This window comes from Dryobates pubescens, chromosome 21 (assembly GCF_014839835.1).
Source record: "Dryobates pubescens isolate bDryPub1 chromosome 21, bDryPub1.pri, whole genome shotgun sequence".
In the NCBI taxonomy this organism is placed as follows: Eukaryota; Metazoa; Chordata; class Aves; order Piciformes; family Picidae; genus Dryobates; species Dryobates pubescens.
Window position 1 is genome coordinate 11170935 of NC_071632.1, and position 15963 is coordinate 11186897.

The 15963-nt window shown below is 42.7% G+C and overlaps 1 protein-coding gene across 4 annotated transcripts in view; it reads left to right on the forward strand.

Annotated features, from left to right (window-relative positions):
- Positions 1 to 615: 615 nt before the first annotated feature.
- ACBD5 (acyl-CoA binding domain containing 5) overlaps positions 616 to 15963 on the forward strand; it is a 29575-nt gene continuing 14227 nt past the window's right edge. The window contains exons 1-6 of one of the 4 annotated variants that reach the window (XM_054171502.1): positions 616 to 672; positions 860 to 1043; positions 2315 to 2435; positions 3899 to 3971; positions 7681 to 7792; positions 7923 to 7955. In XM_054171502.1, the coding sequence (XP_054027477.1) occupies positions 968 to 1043; positions 2315 to 2435; positions 3899 to 3971; positions 7681 to 7792; positions 7923 to 7955 (415 nt within the window). In that variant the 5' untranslated portion in view covers positions 616 to 672; positions 860 to 967. Of the gene's footprint in view, positions 673 to 780; positions 1044 to 2314; positions 2436 to 3898; positions 3972 to 7680; positions 7793 to 7922; positions 7956 to 15963 lie in introns of those variants that run through there. The other 3 variants (XM_054171503.1, XM_054171504.1, XM_054171505.1) reach the window with 3 other exon arrangements.

A 15963-nucleotide genomic window follows, 5' to 3' on the forward strand; every position in this document is an offset into this window, starting at 1 on the left:
GAGAGGAAATAGATTAAGGTTGTGCCAGGGACGGTTTAGATTAGGCAGTAGGAAAAAACTTTACTGAGAGAGTGGTGAGGTGCTGGAACAGGCTGCCCAGGGAGATGGTAAGAATCGTCATCCATGCAGGTGTTCAAGAAGCTGGTCTTAAAGGTCTATTCCAACTGTAATGCTGCTATGATTCTCTGATTCCATGATTCTGTGAACTGCTTCCTCAGTCCACGAGGGAGACACTCCTCAGGGTGGGCACTTAAAGGGTTTCTCGGGCCTCAGAATGGACCCTACCATCACTCAGAGCAGATCTGGGAAGCCGCTGGGACAGGCTGGCCCAGGGGCTTCTTCCTGGCCTCAGCTTAGTCGCCCAGGCCAGCCCGCCACCTCGCGCAGCACTCACGTTTCCCTGCGAGCGGCTGCCGGAGAGGCAGCAGCCTGCAATGGCGGCGGGAGGGACAAAAGGCGCGTCAGGGGTACCCGCATGAGGCCCGGTCGTGCTGTTCCGTGCCATGCCGGGCTGTGCCGTGCCGTGCCGGGCGTACCTGCGTGAGGCCCGGCCGAGCGGCGGCGGGCGGACTACCTTTCCCGGCGTGCCCCTAGGGGCCTCGGGGCGGTGCGAGGGTGGAGTAGGGCGCCGCTGTGGGAGACATAACATGGGCGTCTGAAGCCGGGGTGAAGGTAGGGATGAGTTGTGGGTTGTGTTCGGTTTGCGGGGCGAGGTTGGTCCAAAGTGCTGGGTGGGTTGTGCCCAGTCCTGCCGGCAATGGAGGGCTGCGGGATCGGGGCGGAGGCCGGGCACCCCGCCCCGCTGCCGCCGGGGCTGGCTGCCCGTGGCCCGGCGCCTCTCAGCTCCTCTCCCGTGCAGTCAGCTGCAGCCGCCGCGACGAGGGAGGCTGAGCTAAGCCCGCCCCGCCGGACGTGGCCCCGGTAGCTGAGCAAGAGGCGGCGGGCGGAGAGGGGACGGGAAAGGGACATGGCGGAGACCGGCTCCGTGCACGCCACCAGGTTCGAGGCGGCCGTGAAGGTGATCCAGAGCCTGCCCAAAAATGGTAAGTGCTCCCTGGGGGGCGGCCTGGGGGAATGCCGGTGGCATCGGCGCAGGGCCCGGCCGCCCGGCTGGCACTTGCGAGGTGGGCAGGGCCCGGGGACGGAGATGCCCCTCTGCCGGCGGCCGCTCTCTCCGGGCAAGCGGTCCCCGGGCCGCGGTGGTGCGGCCCGCAGAGTAGGTCAGACCAGGGCAGCAGAGCCGGCCGCCCTCGGCCGCCCCGGGCCTGCCGCCTGTCAGCAGACAGCGCCTGCAGATGCGCTTGGAGGCCTCGATCTTAGTCCTACCTTCTGCCCGTGCTGAAGAAATGCCTTGTTCTGAGGCTTCCGAGCCCAGGACAGAAGTTCCCCAGAGAGGTGCCCGGCGGAGGGGGCGTAGGGGACCTGTCAGCGCCTCTCGGTGCCGGAATGCAGGGGAAGGGCCTCTGCCTCCCTGAAAACCTGAAGTTGATTTGACAGCTTCAGAGCTGTTACGTTGAGTTTCCTCTGCTGAAAGTGTTAACAGGATGGGAAAGTGAAAAAAATCCGAATGTCTCCTTTTTTTTTTTTGGCTGGAGTAATGAACATGACTGGTTATTATATGCATCGTTGAATCGGGTGTAAATAAAATTAGATTTGTTGAAGTACTAAAATAAAGGTTGCTGTAAACCTCAAAGTATTTGATTGAAGGGATTAGTTATGGATCTTCCCCACCAGTCATTACAGCTTTTTATTGGTGTTTTCTACCTCTACAAAAGTGTGTGCCACAAAAGAAGAAGAGAAAACTGGGAAGTGCAGTGAAGCTGTTATTGAAAGTGCTGTCAAATACCCGAAGTAAACAAAAAACACTGTGGAAGGCTGAGTTTGGGGGTTGTTGTGTTTGGAGGGTTTTGGTGTGTTGTTTGGTTTTTGGGGTTTTTTTGGGGGTTTTTAATTTCTGGAGTCTTTCAGGACTTGCGACATACTTTTGTTTACCTTTAAACCGAGTCAAAGGACTTTGGCTTTGTTGTGGATTACTTCTTTTTTGGTAAATTGTAATTGTGGAACATGGTTTTAGGAGTAGTAAAGGTTATAGTCTCTTAAGTTGAATCTGGAACTTGCTTTTAGTGAAGTAAATATTGTCAGAGGTGCTGCTTCATGGTAGATGAAGTGAAGTGCTCCATTGACTGCAACTGTACTCTTGTGACTCAGGGTGTAACAAACTGCAGGCTATATTCTCACAGAAATATTAGGCTTGTAAAATACACTTTAATATTCTTGATTACAATTTAATTGTATTTTAAAATGCTTTCACTAGGTTCATTCCAGCCAACGAATGAAATGATGCTCAAGTTCTATAGCTTTTATAAGCAAGCAACCCAAGGACCCTGTAACATTCCACGACCTGGATTTTGGGATCCAATTGGTAGATATAAATGGTAACTTTTCGTGAGTTGTTTTGTTTTTGTTTTATTCTTGGGAGTAGCAAAATCTAGCAGAGTAGCACTTGGAGAAAGAATTAAGTGAGATTATTTCTCTGCTAAGAACATTCACAACCTTTGCTTGAATTCATTTTCTGTTTTGTGGTCCAGCTTTTTAGCTCAGATAATTTATAACTTCTCAGAGTTGCAGGTGAAAACATTCCCTCAACTTCTGCAGGCGGGCAGGTTTTTCTTGGGCAAACACTATCATGGTACTTCTGCAATGTTTACCCTGTGTTGTAGAACAAAATTGTAGGTGCTCTGCAGAATGAGTGATGTAGACAAGTGTCTGGAATTCTTCCTTCTCAACTTTTCTTGTCTGATGTGAGCCTGAATTAATTAAGCGCTCACTGACAGCCACTGAGACAACTTCAAGCTCATGGGGAGAGATCTGATTTGTCTTTCTGGTTTATCTGCTCAGTGGCAGGGCTTCCTACTGTCTATGTTTTCCTTGTGCTGGCAAGACTTCCTATTGACCAGTTGCTGAGATCTGTTTGAAAAGCCATGTGAATGCTTTGCTGATTACATTTTGATAATTCTTTGTCCTGAGAAACAACTATTGACTGCTGCCTGATCATGATCTTCTTGGGATCTGTAAAATTATTCCTTTGACTGTATATTATTTTTCCCCCCCCCTCCTTCCTCCTCAGTCTCTCCAAGCTAGGGTGAAGGGGGTATTTTTGCAGAGGACTGGGGCAGTGAGCTCCCATGGATCTGGTTGGTTGTGGCTGAAATGTGAGCCACCAACCTTTGGGGTTTTGCTGTAAGCGGGACAAATGCTCTGGCAGAAGGATGGGACGGGGTCAAAGTGCAAGACTGAGTATGGAAATACTTTTTCCATTCTGTGTACTGACAGATTCCTTGTGCAGTATGGATAAATATAATTGGATTTTTCTGTTTTGCAGAGCTGGAGAAGAGGAAATTTTTTTTTAGGTGATAAGTAGCTGCTGTGGTTAAACTATTTGCGTACTAGACCGATGTGTCTAGTTGCTAAACTTGAATATATTTTTCTTGTAGCGTGTTCTAACTTGCTGACAACTGTTCCTAAGTGCTGGCTGAAGTGTCTGTGCCTGGTCTTTTTCTGCACTAGAGGGTCTTAGAAAATTCACTTAATCAAAAGGGAAATGTGTCTCTCTTATCTGGGCTTGTTAACAGCTTACCGGGTACAAGATCACAGCTGGTCAGCGGGGGGACTCTTCAGTTCCCAGGCTGTTCAGTTTGTGCCACTGTGTGATTATCCTAGTAAAATAGGCATTTGGACCTTAAAAAAAACCCCACAAAAACAAAATTGTGAATTGCTGTTGCCTTTTATTTGCATCAGAGAAACTTTGGGCCTTATGCAACTGACCTACTTAAGACCAGGATGAAAAAACCCAGTAGGCCCTGAAGATACTGAACGTGTATACGGCTTTCTTTCCTAGGGATGCTTGGAGTGCCTTGGGAGACATGTCCAAAGAAGAAGCCATGATAGCCTATGTTGAAGAAATGAAAAAGGTAACTTCACTAATGGTTGAAAGAGATCTTCTAGAACAAATGTGTCAGAAATAAATTAGGGCATATGAGAAGGTTCTTGCTGACTAATGCTATCAAAAGCCTCAAATGAATTACTGCCTATGTGAACTGTTAATTTCACCATTCTGCTGTTCAGTCCATGAGGAGAGGAAAATCATGTAGTTCTTTCCAAAGCTGTAGAATTGGGGTTGCTTTCAGAGCTGGTGGGAAGCTTAAATGACAGAGCTAAAGAAACTGAAGCACTGAAATCATCGTAAGGAGGGCAGTGGTGAAAACACTGAAACTTGAAATACAAAAGAAAAGCTGATTTACTGCAAACAGCCTCGGCTCTGTAGAGATGAGAGGTAAGTGATCTTTATCTTGGCAAGGAAAAAAACAACCCTCCAGAGGGACTTCAGAAGCAAGGGTCTGATTCTCATGACTGGAGACATGAAGATAATGAAGTCTGTAAACTTAATCATCTTTAGTTTTTCAAAAAACCCTCAGCAATCCGAATTTTCAGTCATTGTCATGAAAATATTCCTCGTGTTATAGTTGCAGTCAAAAAGATTTGAGTCATTTGGGCTTTTTTGGAGTACATGTACAACTTGTGAACACTCATAGTTGCTGTATTAAACAGGAATTGCAGCATCAGCTAAAGTAAACACTTACAATTTCTTATCTTTTATTAACTAACTCTTTTCACTGCAGTCTTTCCACTGAAGTTGTTCTAGGTAACCTTTCCAGATGAAAGATTATTTACTGTCAGCCTGGATAAAAGTACAATTGTAATCTATTATTATAAAAGATAGCATAAAAATCTCTGTTTCAAGGGGTTCTACTTTGAATACTTCTCTTTCTCATAGGCCACTATCTTCATACTGAATACTTAACAAGTTTAATGATTGATCTAACAAAAACTTTTACTAGGCACAGAGCTGGAATCTGAATACTGTTCTTTTTCCTGCCTGTAATTTTGGTAATTTAGTTCCTGCTGGTACTACTGTAACTGATTTAAAATGGAAAATAAACAACTCCAGAAAATGCAGAAGGCCAAGTATTATTAATTTGGTCAAAAAAAGTCTCACAAAATGTTAATTCCTTTTGAATGAGTTCCACAAGATTTAGTGCTTCATTTCAGATCTTGGATTCCAAAGGTGTTAGTGCTGCAGTAGAGCATCTTTTCATTTTCAGTATGCTGGCTGGTTTGGTCAAGACACTAAAACTAAGGGAAACTGCAGTTTTTGTCCTAAAAACCCCCAAAAACAACCCTGGTAAGCCTCTTGTGAGGCTACTTACTTGACCCTAATGAGGCTCAAATATTCTGCCTCTGTACAGTTTACATGTGGGGACTGGAAAGCAAATGACTTCTTGCCTAGCTCAGCTTTGAGTCTGAGGAACCTATTTATCCTGCTTTGCTGCTGTTTCAGATCTCACATTTGAAATACTAGCTTCAGCTTTTCTAGCCCAATTGATTCTACTTGAAATATCAATGGAAGTGCATTTCAGCTGGGTCTGCTGGGTTGTACTATCAGCACATACAGCACTAATCCTCATGGTGTTGCTCTGGGCATTCTGCTATTGCTGCATAGGTATCCATGTCTAAGAGGGCAAAAAAACCACTTGTCTGCTGGATTGTGTAAGATTGCCCTGTCTCCCATCCCCTGGGGCATGTCCCTAGCATTGACACAACGATTTTGGGCTATGTGTGCATCAGAAAAACCTGTCACAAGATACTTTTATAGTAAACTTACTAGGTGGTGAACTTTTTCCCCTTCATGTGATAGCCTTGAAAATCACATCTGTAGAGGAGTGTATCTATGTCAGGTCTTGAGTTGCTGGTGGTGGGAGATAACCAAAGATGTCTTTAGTCTTACATAAGATGAATCTGAACTCAGGAGCATTTTGTATAAGGTTAATTTATCTTCCAAGCAGCATTTCTGAAATTTTATATTGTAATACTATTTGAAGTGGTTTATTTATACTTCAGATACCTTGTTTTGTTTAATATCAGAAATGAGTGATACCTTAGGATACATAAGTGTTAACAGTGTGATGTTTCTATTTAAAACAAGAGTCTTTCCATGTGAATTTTCCAATATCCAAACAAAGCAGTAATTCAGGGTACACAACAACTTACTTTGCACTTCCCAATTTTAAGATTGCATGTTATGCCTGGTGGCTAATAAAAGAAAGCAATTGATTTTGCTTGTGGAAGTAATTGCCCTTTTCTTGCTCATCTTAAAGCTAGCAGTTTGCAAAATTCTAACAGGAATAAGTTTCTAAGAGTTGCTCCTAGTTGCAGAGTACATTGAGGTCTATTTAGAGCAGTTATGTGCAGCCATCATAGAAATGCATGTATGGAAGTTTACAGTGCAGAGGTAAATCCATAGCAAACACAGGTGTTATTCTAGCATAGGTTTCTTGCCTCAATCAATGCAATTGAAGTTAAAAAATAGTTAAATTAAAAACAAACAAACAAACCCCAACAAATCACAAAGGTGTCCTGTCTCTGGTTCACATCCAGCTCTGTATCTGAGCATGGAGCACTTCCCTCTTACAAATATGGAATGAATTACATGCACTAAATAGATCAGAAAAGTGGCAATGAAATTGCACTTGGGTTGTTGTCTCTTGGTATCCTTGATTGCCTTGCTACCTGCTAGCCCACTTGCAGCTGCTGCTTTATGAAGTCATACTGTAGCTTTTGCTTCTGCTGCTGTGTGATGTGCTTGCTGCTTTAGAGCATTGTGCTTTGTGGCAACTTGAACCATCATCTGTTGCTTTCTTAGTGTTGTTCTGGAGAAGGATGTCTGTGTAGCTGTTAGTTTGCTTTTTTCCTGAGTCTTTTCCTATAGCTGTTGCTTCTCAAAAAAAAAAAAAATTACCAAAAAAAAAAGGGATGAAGGAGGAACAAAGCTGTCAGCAAAAAGTTTAGTTGAAAGGACTTAGACTGGGACAATGGGACAATGCTATGGTATGCTTTTAAATGATAGTTATTGAATCTCTTGATTTTAGTTTTAAGCTTTTGCTTTTTTATCAGATGGTCAAAGGTATTGGTTTTGTAATTTCAAGTGAAGACTTTTTTTTCTCCAAAGATGAGCTCCTGATTACTTCCAGGGCAAGATTTTGTTCTAGTTTGCTCTTCTTAGCAAGTCTTTGCACTGTCCTGGTTTTGCTATATTCTGTCCATTTAATTTGGGTTCAGATGGGACCCGGTGTGGCTGCTTCTCATCTGCTCAACAGTCCATTGAAGATGGCAGATCTGACAGATAGAAGGAATCTGCTAAGGAAAAAAGTCTTTCAGTTTCATATTCTCTATGGGAAGACATTGTAAACTAATTTGCATCAGATAACATCAATCTCTGGACCTTTGAGCTGGCTTAGTTGGAAGTTGCTGAAGTAACAGATTCCAAAGTCTTGTAATACTGTGCCGAAGCAGCCCTTTAGTGGTGGCAAATACATTAGCTCTCCCATCTTCTTGTTACCTAGAAAATGTCAGTACAGCCATTTAAGGTTCTTGTTTGGTTAGTTGGGTTTATGTTGTTTTCTTTAATGAAGAAAAAAAAGAAAAAAGTCCCAATAACTCATCAAGTGACTTAGTGAAGTGCTACTGAGCTTTACAATGAGAAGCACTTTCTGACATCAGTTGAAATGAGTGACTCATGGAAATGCTGTTTCATAAGATGCTTCATGTTTTGGCTTTGTGCAGATTCTTGAGAGCATGCCAATGACGGACAAAGTGGAAGAGTTACTGCAAGTGATAGGCCCTTTCTATGAAATAGTAGAAGATAAAAAGAACAGAGGATCTGACCTAACCTCAGGTTCGGACACATAACTTCCTTTGTACTACTAATCATTACAACACTGCCTTTTGGGGGGGCTTGTATCAAAGTGATTTTTAAAGCTAAATGTTGCATCTTTCTTCTGTTCATTCTCTTTACCCTATGGCAGTTCAAATGGAGAAAGTCTCTAAGTATTTGGAAGGTAGGAATAATAAATTATGTGTAAGTCCATCTTTTCCATTGTTTTGGTGCTGTAGTAACTTCCTGCTGGCGCTTGTGACTGCTGGGCTTGCCACTTCATTAAGGCTGGCTTTTGGTTTCCTTCACATTTGAGGTACAGTACAAAGTTAGACTGGGAAGCTGCATATTTAGTCCTTGCCTACAGGCTTTTTGACCTGCTGAAAAATGGAAAGTATATAAAGCAACTCCCCCACCCAAATCGTTTCTGCCTTTTTATTGATAAAAAGAACAACTTGGAAAAAGAAAAGGAGCTATTTGAAATGTGTACTGCCATGTCCTGCTGTGGCTGTGGATTAGCAAACTGCATACACAGCTGGTAATCCAGCTCTGTCAGCTCTGATCTAAAATTTTGGGGGGGGGGGAGGGGGAAGAAGGAAAAAAACCCACCCCATACTCAAGATCTGTGCTTTTTAAAATCATCTACTATACACAGATGGGCTGTGAAATTACTTCTAAGATGGGCTTGTGAAATTTCCAAGTTAGGTTTTCTGAGGCTGAAGTTCATGAAGTGAATATCTGTTTAAACATTTTAAGTCCCTGACAAGTGGCAAACCTAGAGGTGTCATAGCTGCATAAAAATCAGTGTGGTGATTTTTATTGTTTTTTTAATTTGGCAGTGCCATTGTGACAGTGTTTTGAAAATAACAGTTGTGCTACAGGTAATGTGTTCCACAGGTTGTAATAGAAGGCTAACAGTTGTTTAAATACATCTTGGAGTTGCAGTGAACTCTTGCTCTGTTGCATTTCAATTTCTGAGACCGTTTGGAAACAAACTATCTCACAAAATTAATTGGTTTAATGTGTTTTAAGAAGTAAGAGTCAGCTGGTTAAGTTGCCTTTTGCGTGTGGCTTTTTTCCTTCACACACCTTAAAGGGCCATAGTTTTGATTTTTGGTTTTGGTGTCAAGTCTCAGAGAAGCAGAAGTCATTTTTCAGAGTTTTTTGAGGAAAGGTAGAAGTTTAAGTGATCATGTTTGAAATCTGTGTGGCATTTTTCTCAACTAAAATTGAGTATGCTCCCTGGCTGGGATTTAATGGGCTTGCCTGACAGCTGGATTGACAGGCAAGATTAGAGGAGTATCAGTAGATTCAGGTCAGTGATCTGTGTAATAAGGATTTACTTGGTCTTGGTGTGTATGGCACAGTGCCAAAAGCTATTTCTTAAAGTGACTTACCTAGGCAAAGAGAGAATGACTGCACTTAAACCACACCTATATCAATAACAAATTCAGCCTACTGGTTTTTTTAACAGGCAGCTTGAGCACAAGGCGGTGTAAGTAAAGCAGCACAGCAAATTTCAGCTTCATCTTGTGCTGTTGGTGGTGCAATAAATCTGATGTCATCACTCATATGGGTTAGAGGTGCAGCATCTAATTCTGCCACAAATGAATGGAAAGAGAATTTTCACTAAGTCTGTTTTATGTTAGTCTTAAACGCAGTGGTAAAGTTCTTTGAAACCCTTTCTTCAGCGCTCTTATCACTTTCCCCCATTAAAAGTGAAGCTGGAAATAATAATGATTATTGTTTGCAGTACAGGTCTCAGTATTTCCCAGAAGCATGGAAGCACAAATACAGTCTCCCAGATACACACTGAAGATAGGACTAATCTGCCCATGTCTAAGATGGTGCAGATATTGGTGACAATACTGTCAGAAGTTGACACATACTTATGTTTTGGTCATGCAAGTTCTTCCAGTTTTCTTTCTTCTCCAGCCCCTAAGCCTCTATTCTCTTTAGGTGCTGTTGCAGGAGATTGTTTTTTCATGGGCACACAATTGGTATGTTCTGGAAACTGGGGCCCTTCTCTTGGGTCTTTGACTTTGTACTGTATGCCTCCACTTTCTGTCTCGTTCTGTTTTGAGTTTGTCCTCCAGTTTTCTTCCATCAGATTTTAACTGCATGAAGATTACTACCTAATTGTTCAAAAATTGTGTGCCACTTACTCAGAATCAAAGGTACCCTTGAATTAGTAAAAGGTTATCTGGAAGTTTAGTGCACATTGGTTGTGGCTGGCATATATCATCTCCAGCAGACTGTGCTCAACAGAGATGTGGAGCCTTTTAGAGTTAAATCCTACTCCTTGTGGTTTCTTTGGAAAAGTTAAATACAAACCATTGAAATACTGTCTTCCTGAATCAAGAGAGCTTGTTGCTGTCCTTAATAAAGAACACTGAAGCCTGACATGCCAGCATTAAAATGACTTACCATCTACTAGACGAGGACAACCTAGCTGGGTCCATGGGTTATGAATGCCCAGACTTGGATGTGTTGGTAAAGAAAGCAAAATCAAGAATTCCCTTTAACAGGCTGAGCAAATCTGAGGGGTATTTAAAAAAATGTGTAGCTTGGGTAGTGTTTTGAAAGCTTATCTTGCAGTGGTGTGAGAAGCTTAGGTTCTCTGGAAAGTTCAGGCACTAGTCTTTTCTGACAGGTATGGAGTACTTTTATACTGAGGAAGTTACTGACAAATGATTTTCAGGTACATAAGATACTATCTGTCAAAGCAAGGAGTGGGCTCTTAGCTGTCATAGTGCTGCAGCAGAGAATGGGGAACTGTTGCTGTATTACAGAAGGACTCTTGCTTACAGCTGCTGGAAGAGTAGAGGGAAAACTGTCAGGGGAAGTGGGAGAGGTGGTTTAGAAGACCAGCCTTTCAATTTATCACACTTGCTGTAAATGTATAAGAAAATTGATGTCCAAGCCAGTGCTAAGACAAGCTTCAAAAGACCACCGCTCAGTGGACTGGAAACTTTCCAAATGAGCACTGAAACCTTATTGTTATGTTATACCCGAAGAAGCCAAAGGTGGGCTCGAATTGGCACCCTACTGATGTCATACTGGGTGAAAACACCAAAGGTTTCAGAGCCAGCTCATCTTTCTCTGTGTGTTTGTGGTTGTTTTCTTTTTTTTTCTGAATGTGAGTAAATCCAAGGTGGGGGATAGGGGACACAAGAAAATCCCTACCTGACAGCTCTGCACTAAGTTATCTCAACAAGTAAACACAGTATGTGGGAATTGTTTACAAGTTCTTCAGCAGAATATTCCTGTGTATTCTTTCTGCTTTGTAACAGAACATTTTAAAATCCTACTAAATAAAGACGACCCTTCAACTTCGTGCTGAGTAGTAGTACACTTTGTGAAGACTTAAGTCCTGCCCCCAGTACTGACAAGTTACACACTACAGAGGCTGTGGAAAGTTGCAGCATTCATAGCATCCCACAACTTTGTCATCCTCATGAGAATTCCTTTCCTGAAAACTCTGCTCCCAGCTGTATTGCATCTATGCCATGTGAAGCCCTGTTGAAGCAAGGTGACTCCTGTTGGTGCATTTGTTGGCTCTGTGCAATGCTGATTGCACTGAACCATGTTTGCACTGGCAGCCCACCCAGGGCACTGCTTTGGGAGCAGCTGGTGTGAATGGCAGAAGCTGACCTGGCTCACAAGCAGGTTCAGATAGTCAACAATTTGCTTAGTGTCTTTCTGCAGTGCATGTGGGAGCTAGGGTTAAAAGAGGACATCTACTGAGGCCAGTGTGCCTTTAGAACAAACAAATATGTGTAAACACTTCTGTTTCAAAGGCAAAGGTAGTGCAGAGTAAGCTTGGTAGTAGTGCAGGTAAGCTTGGAGGGGAAGATTGCGTTTGAAGAAGTTGAGTCTGTTCTTAATTAGGATTTTCAGATAGAAACACAGCTGATACTGCATTTTAACAGTGCTTTGGTAGATTGCATATGATAAAATGTTAGTTTTGTCAAAGAACATCTCATGTTCTTATTGTCAACATCTTGACTTCTTAGTGGAGCATTTGGTGGCTCACTCTTTCTGCTTGTATGTGGCCTTTTTGGTGAAACCCCTTCTCTTTGATCCATGAGCTCACTTTTTCATTTGACTTGAGATGTACTTGCTACACTGATTTCCTGTCTTCTCTTTCCTTTTTTTCCTCACTAGGATTTTTAAGGGACTCAATGGCTGTGAATCTTCTTAGTGCTCTGTTACTCTGAAGTAGCTGTGCTTTAGTAGGGCATGTTGGATGGGTGGCAGCACTACAGCTAAGAGGTGTGTTAAGGCAGGGGAAACATGGGGCAGGAGAGGGTGAGAGAGACTTCTACATTTCTGTCCTTTGAACTTCCTCCCTAGTTTCCAATGGTAAATTAACAGCTACAGTTAAAGTTACAGATTACATTCAGGGAGGCTGTTGTGAAATTTACCATACAAATACTTTTGTTAATATCTCAGTAGTGTAATAGCTTACCTTCAGAAGCATCTAGAACTTTCTCTGCAGCATTTGCTGCAGGATGGGATTGTGGTAGGATTAAGGACTGGGTCAGCAGGTGCCAAAGTCAGCAGGGAGTCTCAATGAGCTGTGGATCAGTGTCTCAGCAAGTTGTGGCTTGTCCTGTTGCAGTATGTGCCTGCTTCGTGCTTTCCAGTTAAATCTGAGCCTACATTGTGATTTGACTTCAAGCTGATGGTTTTATGCCACTGCCATCTAACAATGTTGGAAATTGGGGCAGAACATCAGATAACCTCAAGCCTGAAGATAGCAACAGCTCCTCTCCCATACAGAGTGTACAGAATGTATCACCACGGGGTATAAGCAGCAGGGTATCCTAGTGTGAAAATCTAAGAATCGGAGTGAGCTAGGAGAAGCTTTCTTCCATGAAAAGAAAAGCCTGTCTGGATTCTCTCATGCTGGATTGAGTCAGCAGTAACAGGTTTTGTGCATAATTGCTTGTTGGACCTGGATTTTTTCCTCCAGGCAGGCAACAGTTGACTGCAGAAGGAAAATAAGTTGTCAAAAGCTCTTCAGGTTTTGAGAATTCAGCAGATGTACACACTTGCTATAAAATGTTGGTGGTTTACATTTTAGAGGTCTCACTTGTAGTTAAGATCTTGTGATGAGACAACTGCAATCCAAATTTCTCACAGCTCTGTTCTACAAAGACAAGCTACAAAGAAGTAGTAGTAAACAGAGGTATGGGAAGCTGGGGAAGAACAGATGTAGGTAGTCATATCTTGATTGCTCTCAGAAAAGTGCCTGGTGGGCATGGGCTGGTGTTTAATGCATCACTTTGTTGTCATTAAAAAAATTAGTTCAGTTATAGCCTTTAAGATCTATGGAAAAGCCATCTGTGAGGCTGTGTTTGATATGGACATTGTAGATGGCTGGTCAGCTTGGAGGAAGTGGCAAGAGAATATAAGCTTAATGCTGCTTCCCATTTATTGTTTCATGGGGTGGTGGGCAAAACAATACTTGATTCAGGATTCAATGCTAGATTGGAGTTTCTGGGCTGTAGGTGGCTCAGCCACATGGCTTTCAAGCTTAATTCCATTTTCCCTGTGGAGTTTGGAGTTCACCGTGTTCATGTTTTGCATTTTCTGGGACAAAAGTACAGAGTGTCATGATCCTTTCTGCTTGCTATGTGAAATTAAAGTTCCAAATGTTGGCTGTACCTTTGCCATGCAGAAGAGGGCTTAACATGACCTGCTTGTTCTTCCAGAGGGAAATAGTAGCTCACATGCACAGGATGATAGGGGTTGGAAGGGACCTCTGGAGATTAGCTAGTACAACACCCAGCCAGGCATGGGGACATCTGGATTCTGAAATGATCTTAGTGTTCTTGCAGGTTACTATAAATACCTGTGGAGCACCTGTGCTGTGTTCATTCTCATAAGTGATTGTTGGCTAAGGTGCTGACAGTAAGTTGGCCTTGCTATGTGCTTGGTGGCTCTGTACTATGGATGTCTGGTAGCCTTCGTAAAATAGTCTGCCGGTGTGGGCAGGTTGTCTCTACTGGTGGAAGGCCAGGGGTGACAGGGAGGAGGGAAATGTGCCCAGGTCAACCCCAGGACTTGATAACCTTATTTATGTGGAAAGTATTCTGAAAATTCAAGGGAGCAGGTACTGATGAGCTGGATGGAGATGAGAAACTGTATGGATACTGAAAAGAAAAAAGGTCCAGGGTGACCAGTCACTAACCCTAGTACCATACTTGCCATTTACTGTAGATGTCTAAGAAGCTGCTACTGCCTCTGTTCTTATCCAAAAACTATTGTTTGGATCTTTATAAATGGTAGAGAAAGACATGGATATTGTTGATTAAATTGGTTTTTGAAATACAGCAGCATCTCTTTTGAGTGTAACAGCTTGAAGAGCTCATGAGTAGAGAGAGGAATGCTGAGAAAGCAAGGTTGTAGTCTTTTTGAATATATTAAAGGCAAAATGGAGGAGAGGCTTCTTTTTCTGCATGATAGCAAACTCTAGGAAGACTAAACCACACAGGAAGGAAAACTGTCTAGGGGGAGATGTGGTTTCCACAATCTGTGTGGTTAGGTAATGCATTTTTCAGAGGATGTGCATTTAATGCACATAAAATTGATAAACCAGAGGTAGTTACAGACAGAAAAATACACAGTTTCTTACTTTATTTTTGACAGACCTTTCTGAAATCTCTATTTGTGGTGGCAGCTGGTTTGAGTATTGCAGAACAGATGTTACAGGGCAGACTGGGCCCCCTGAAATTTGCTTTGTAGTGGGCTGTATTAAAAAAATTGAAGGAAATGAAGGTTCTTCTAGCTGGAGAGATTATTGCTTCCAGATGCTTACATGGCCTTTTCTCACTGCAATCACTCCTTGCAGTCTTGGGATATGTGAGTTTCAAAAAGGAGGTGGAGATTTGTGCAACTGAGTGTGTTGGAAATGGCAGAATGTGCTTGCATAAACTTGTGATTGAGGCAGGGAGCCTGCTTGGATCAGTAACAAGTATGAAACAGGCTGTGATGCAAGAAAACAAATCTGGTTACCTGGATTTCAAAACAATTTTACACAGCCTATGGGCTTCTAAGGCTGAATTTTGACAGAGTTTGAGCCTAGTTAAACGTAGGTGTATGGAGAGATCCCTGTATGAGGTAGGTCAGGGAAAGAATCTTTTAGTGGGTGAGATTTTTGCTGCTATTGAATAAAGTGATGGTATTTTGCAAAAGCTCAGAATTGTTATTACATGGTGGTGTGCACAGCTGATGTTTGATGTGATTCACCTGCTGTTGTAGACTAGTTCCTGGTATCTACAGAGAATAAGAGGCTATTGGATTTGTGTGAGGATACTGTGTTGTGCTGAGCCAGCCATAGGTACGGCTCCAGCAGTGCATGCTGGCTTTGTATAAGAAAGATGTGCCTGCTCAGAGAACCCAAAATAGAAAGCATTTGAGAACAGCCTGCTAGGCTGGGCTTGCTCTGTAAAGTGACCCTTGAGCTGGGGCAGATCCACAGAGGGTTTGAGCTCCTAACTCCCATTTGGGTAACAAATTGCCTTGAAATATGCAGGCAGTTAGAAATCAAATAGGTATTTTTGAGAAACGTGGCCCTGTCACACAGGTCATTGAGAAGAGTTGTAGTGTTGCCTCTTAAATACATTGAGAATTGCTCTTATGAAGTCTCTTAATAGAGCTGACACAAGAAGATAAACAGCTACTGGAAGCTTATGGAGAGGTTATGTCTGTTCTTTGCATCCTTTCCATCTCACTGTTTTTGTTAAATCCTCTTCCTTCTGTTTGCCTGTTGTTACTGTTAACAGCTCTTACTGCATAGCTTTAAAACAAAAAGAAGACCAAAGCAGCAACAGAAAACAAAACCAAAACACACACACAAAAAACCCCAATCCAGACTTTTTCAGTAGAACCTAACTCCCTTTACAGCTGCAGAGCAGAGCAGCTTTGATTTAGAAAGCTGTCACAAATCTCACAGTTGTTGGTAGGTGGCGAGATGAAAGTAATAAATCAAGAGAGATTCTACAATACCTAAGTGAGGGCAACAGAGAAAGCTACTAACATTTTGCTTGCAGTTGTGGGTGAACAGAATAAGGGAGTGAGGGATGGTTTGGATTAGCACAAAGCAAATAAGGTTTTAAAAGCTTGCTTGGCTCTTATATTTTGTATTAAAAGTGATGTTCCTCAGGGAGTAGCCACTGACCTAC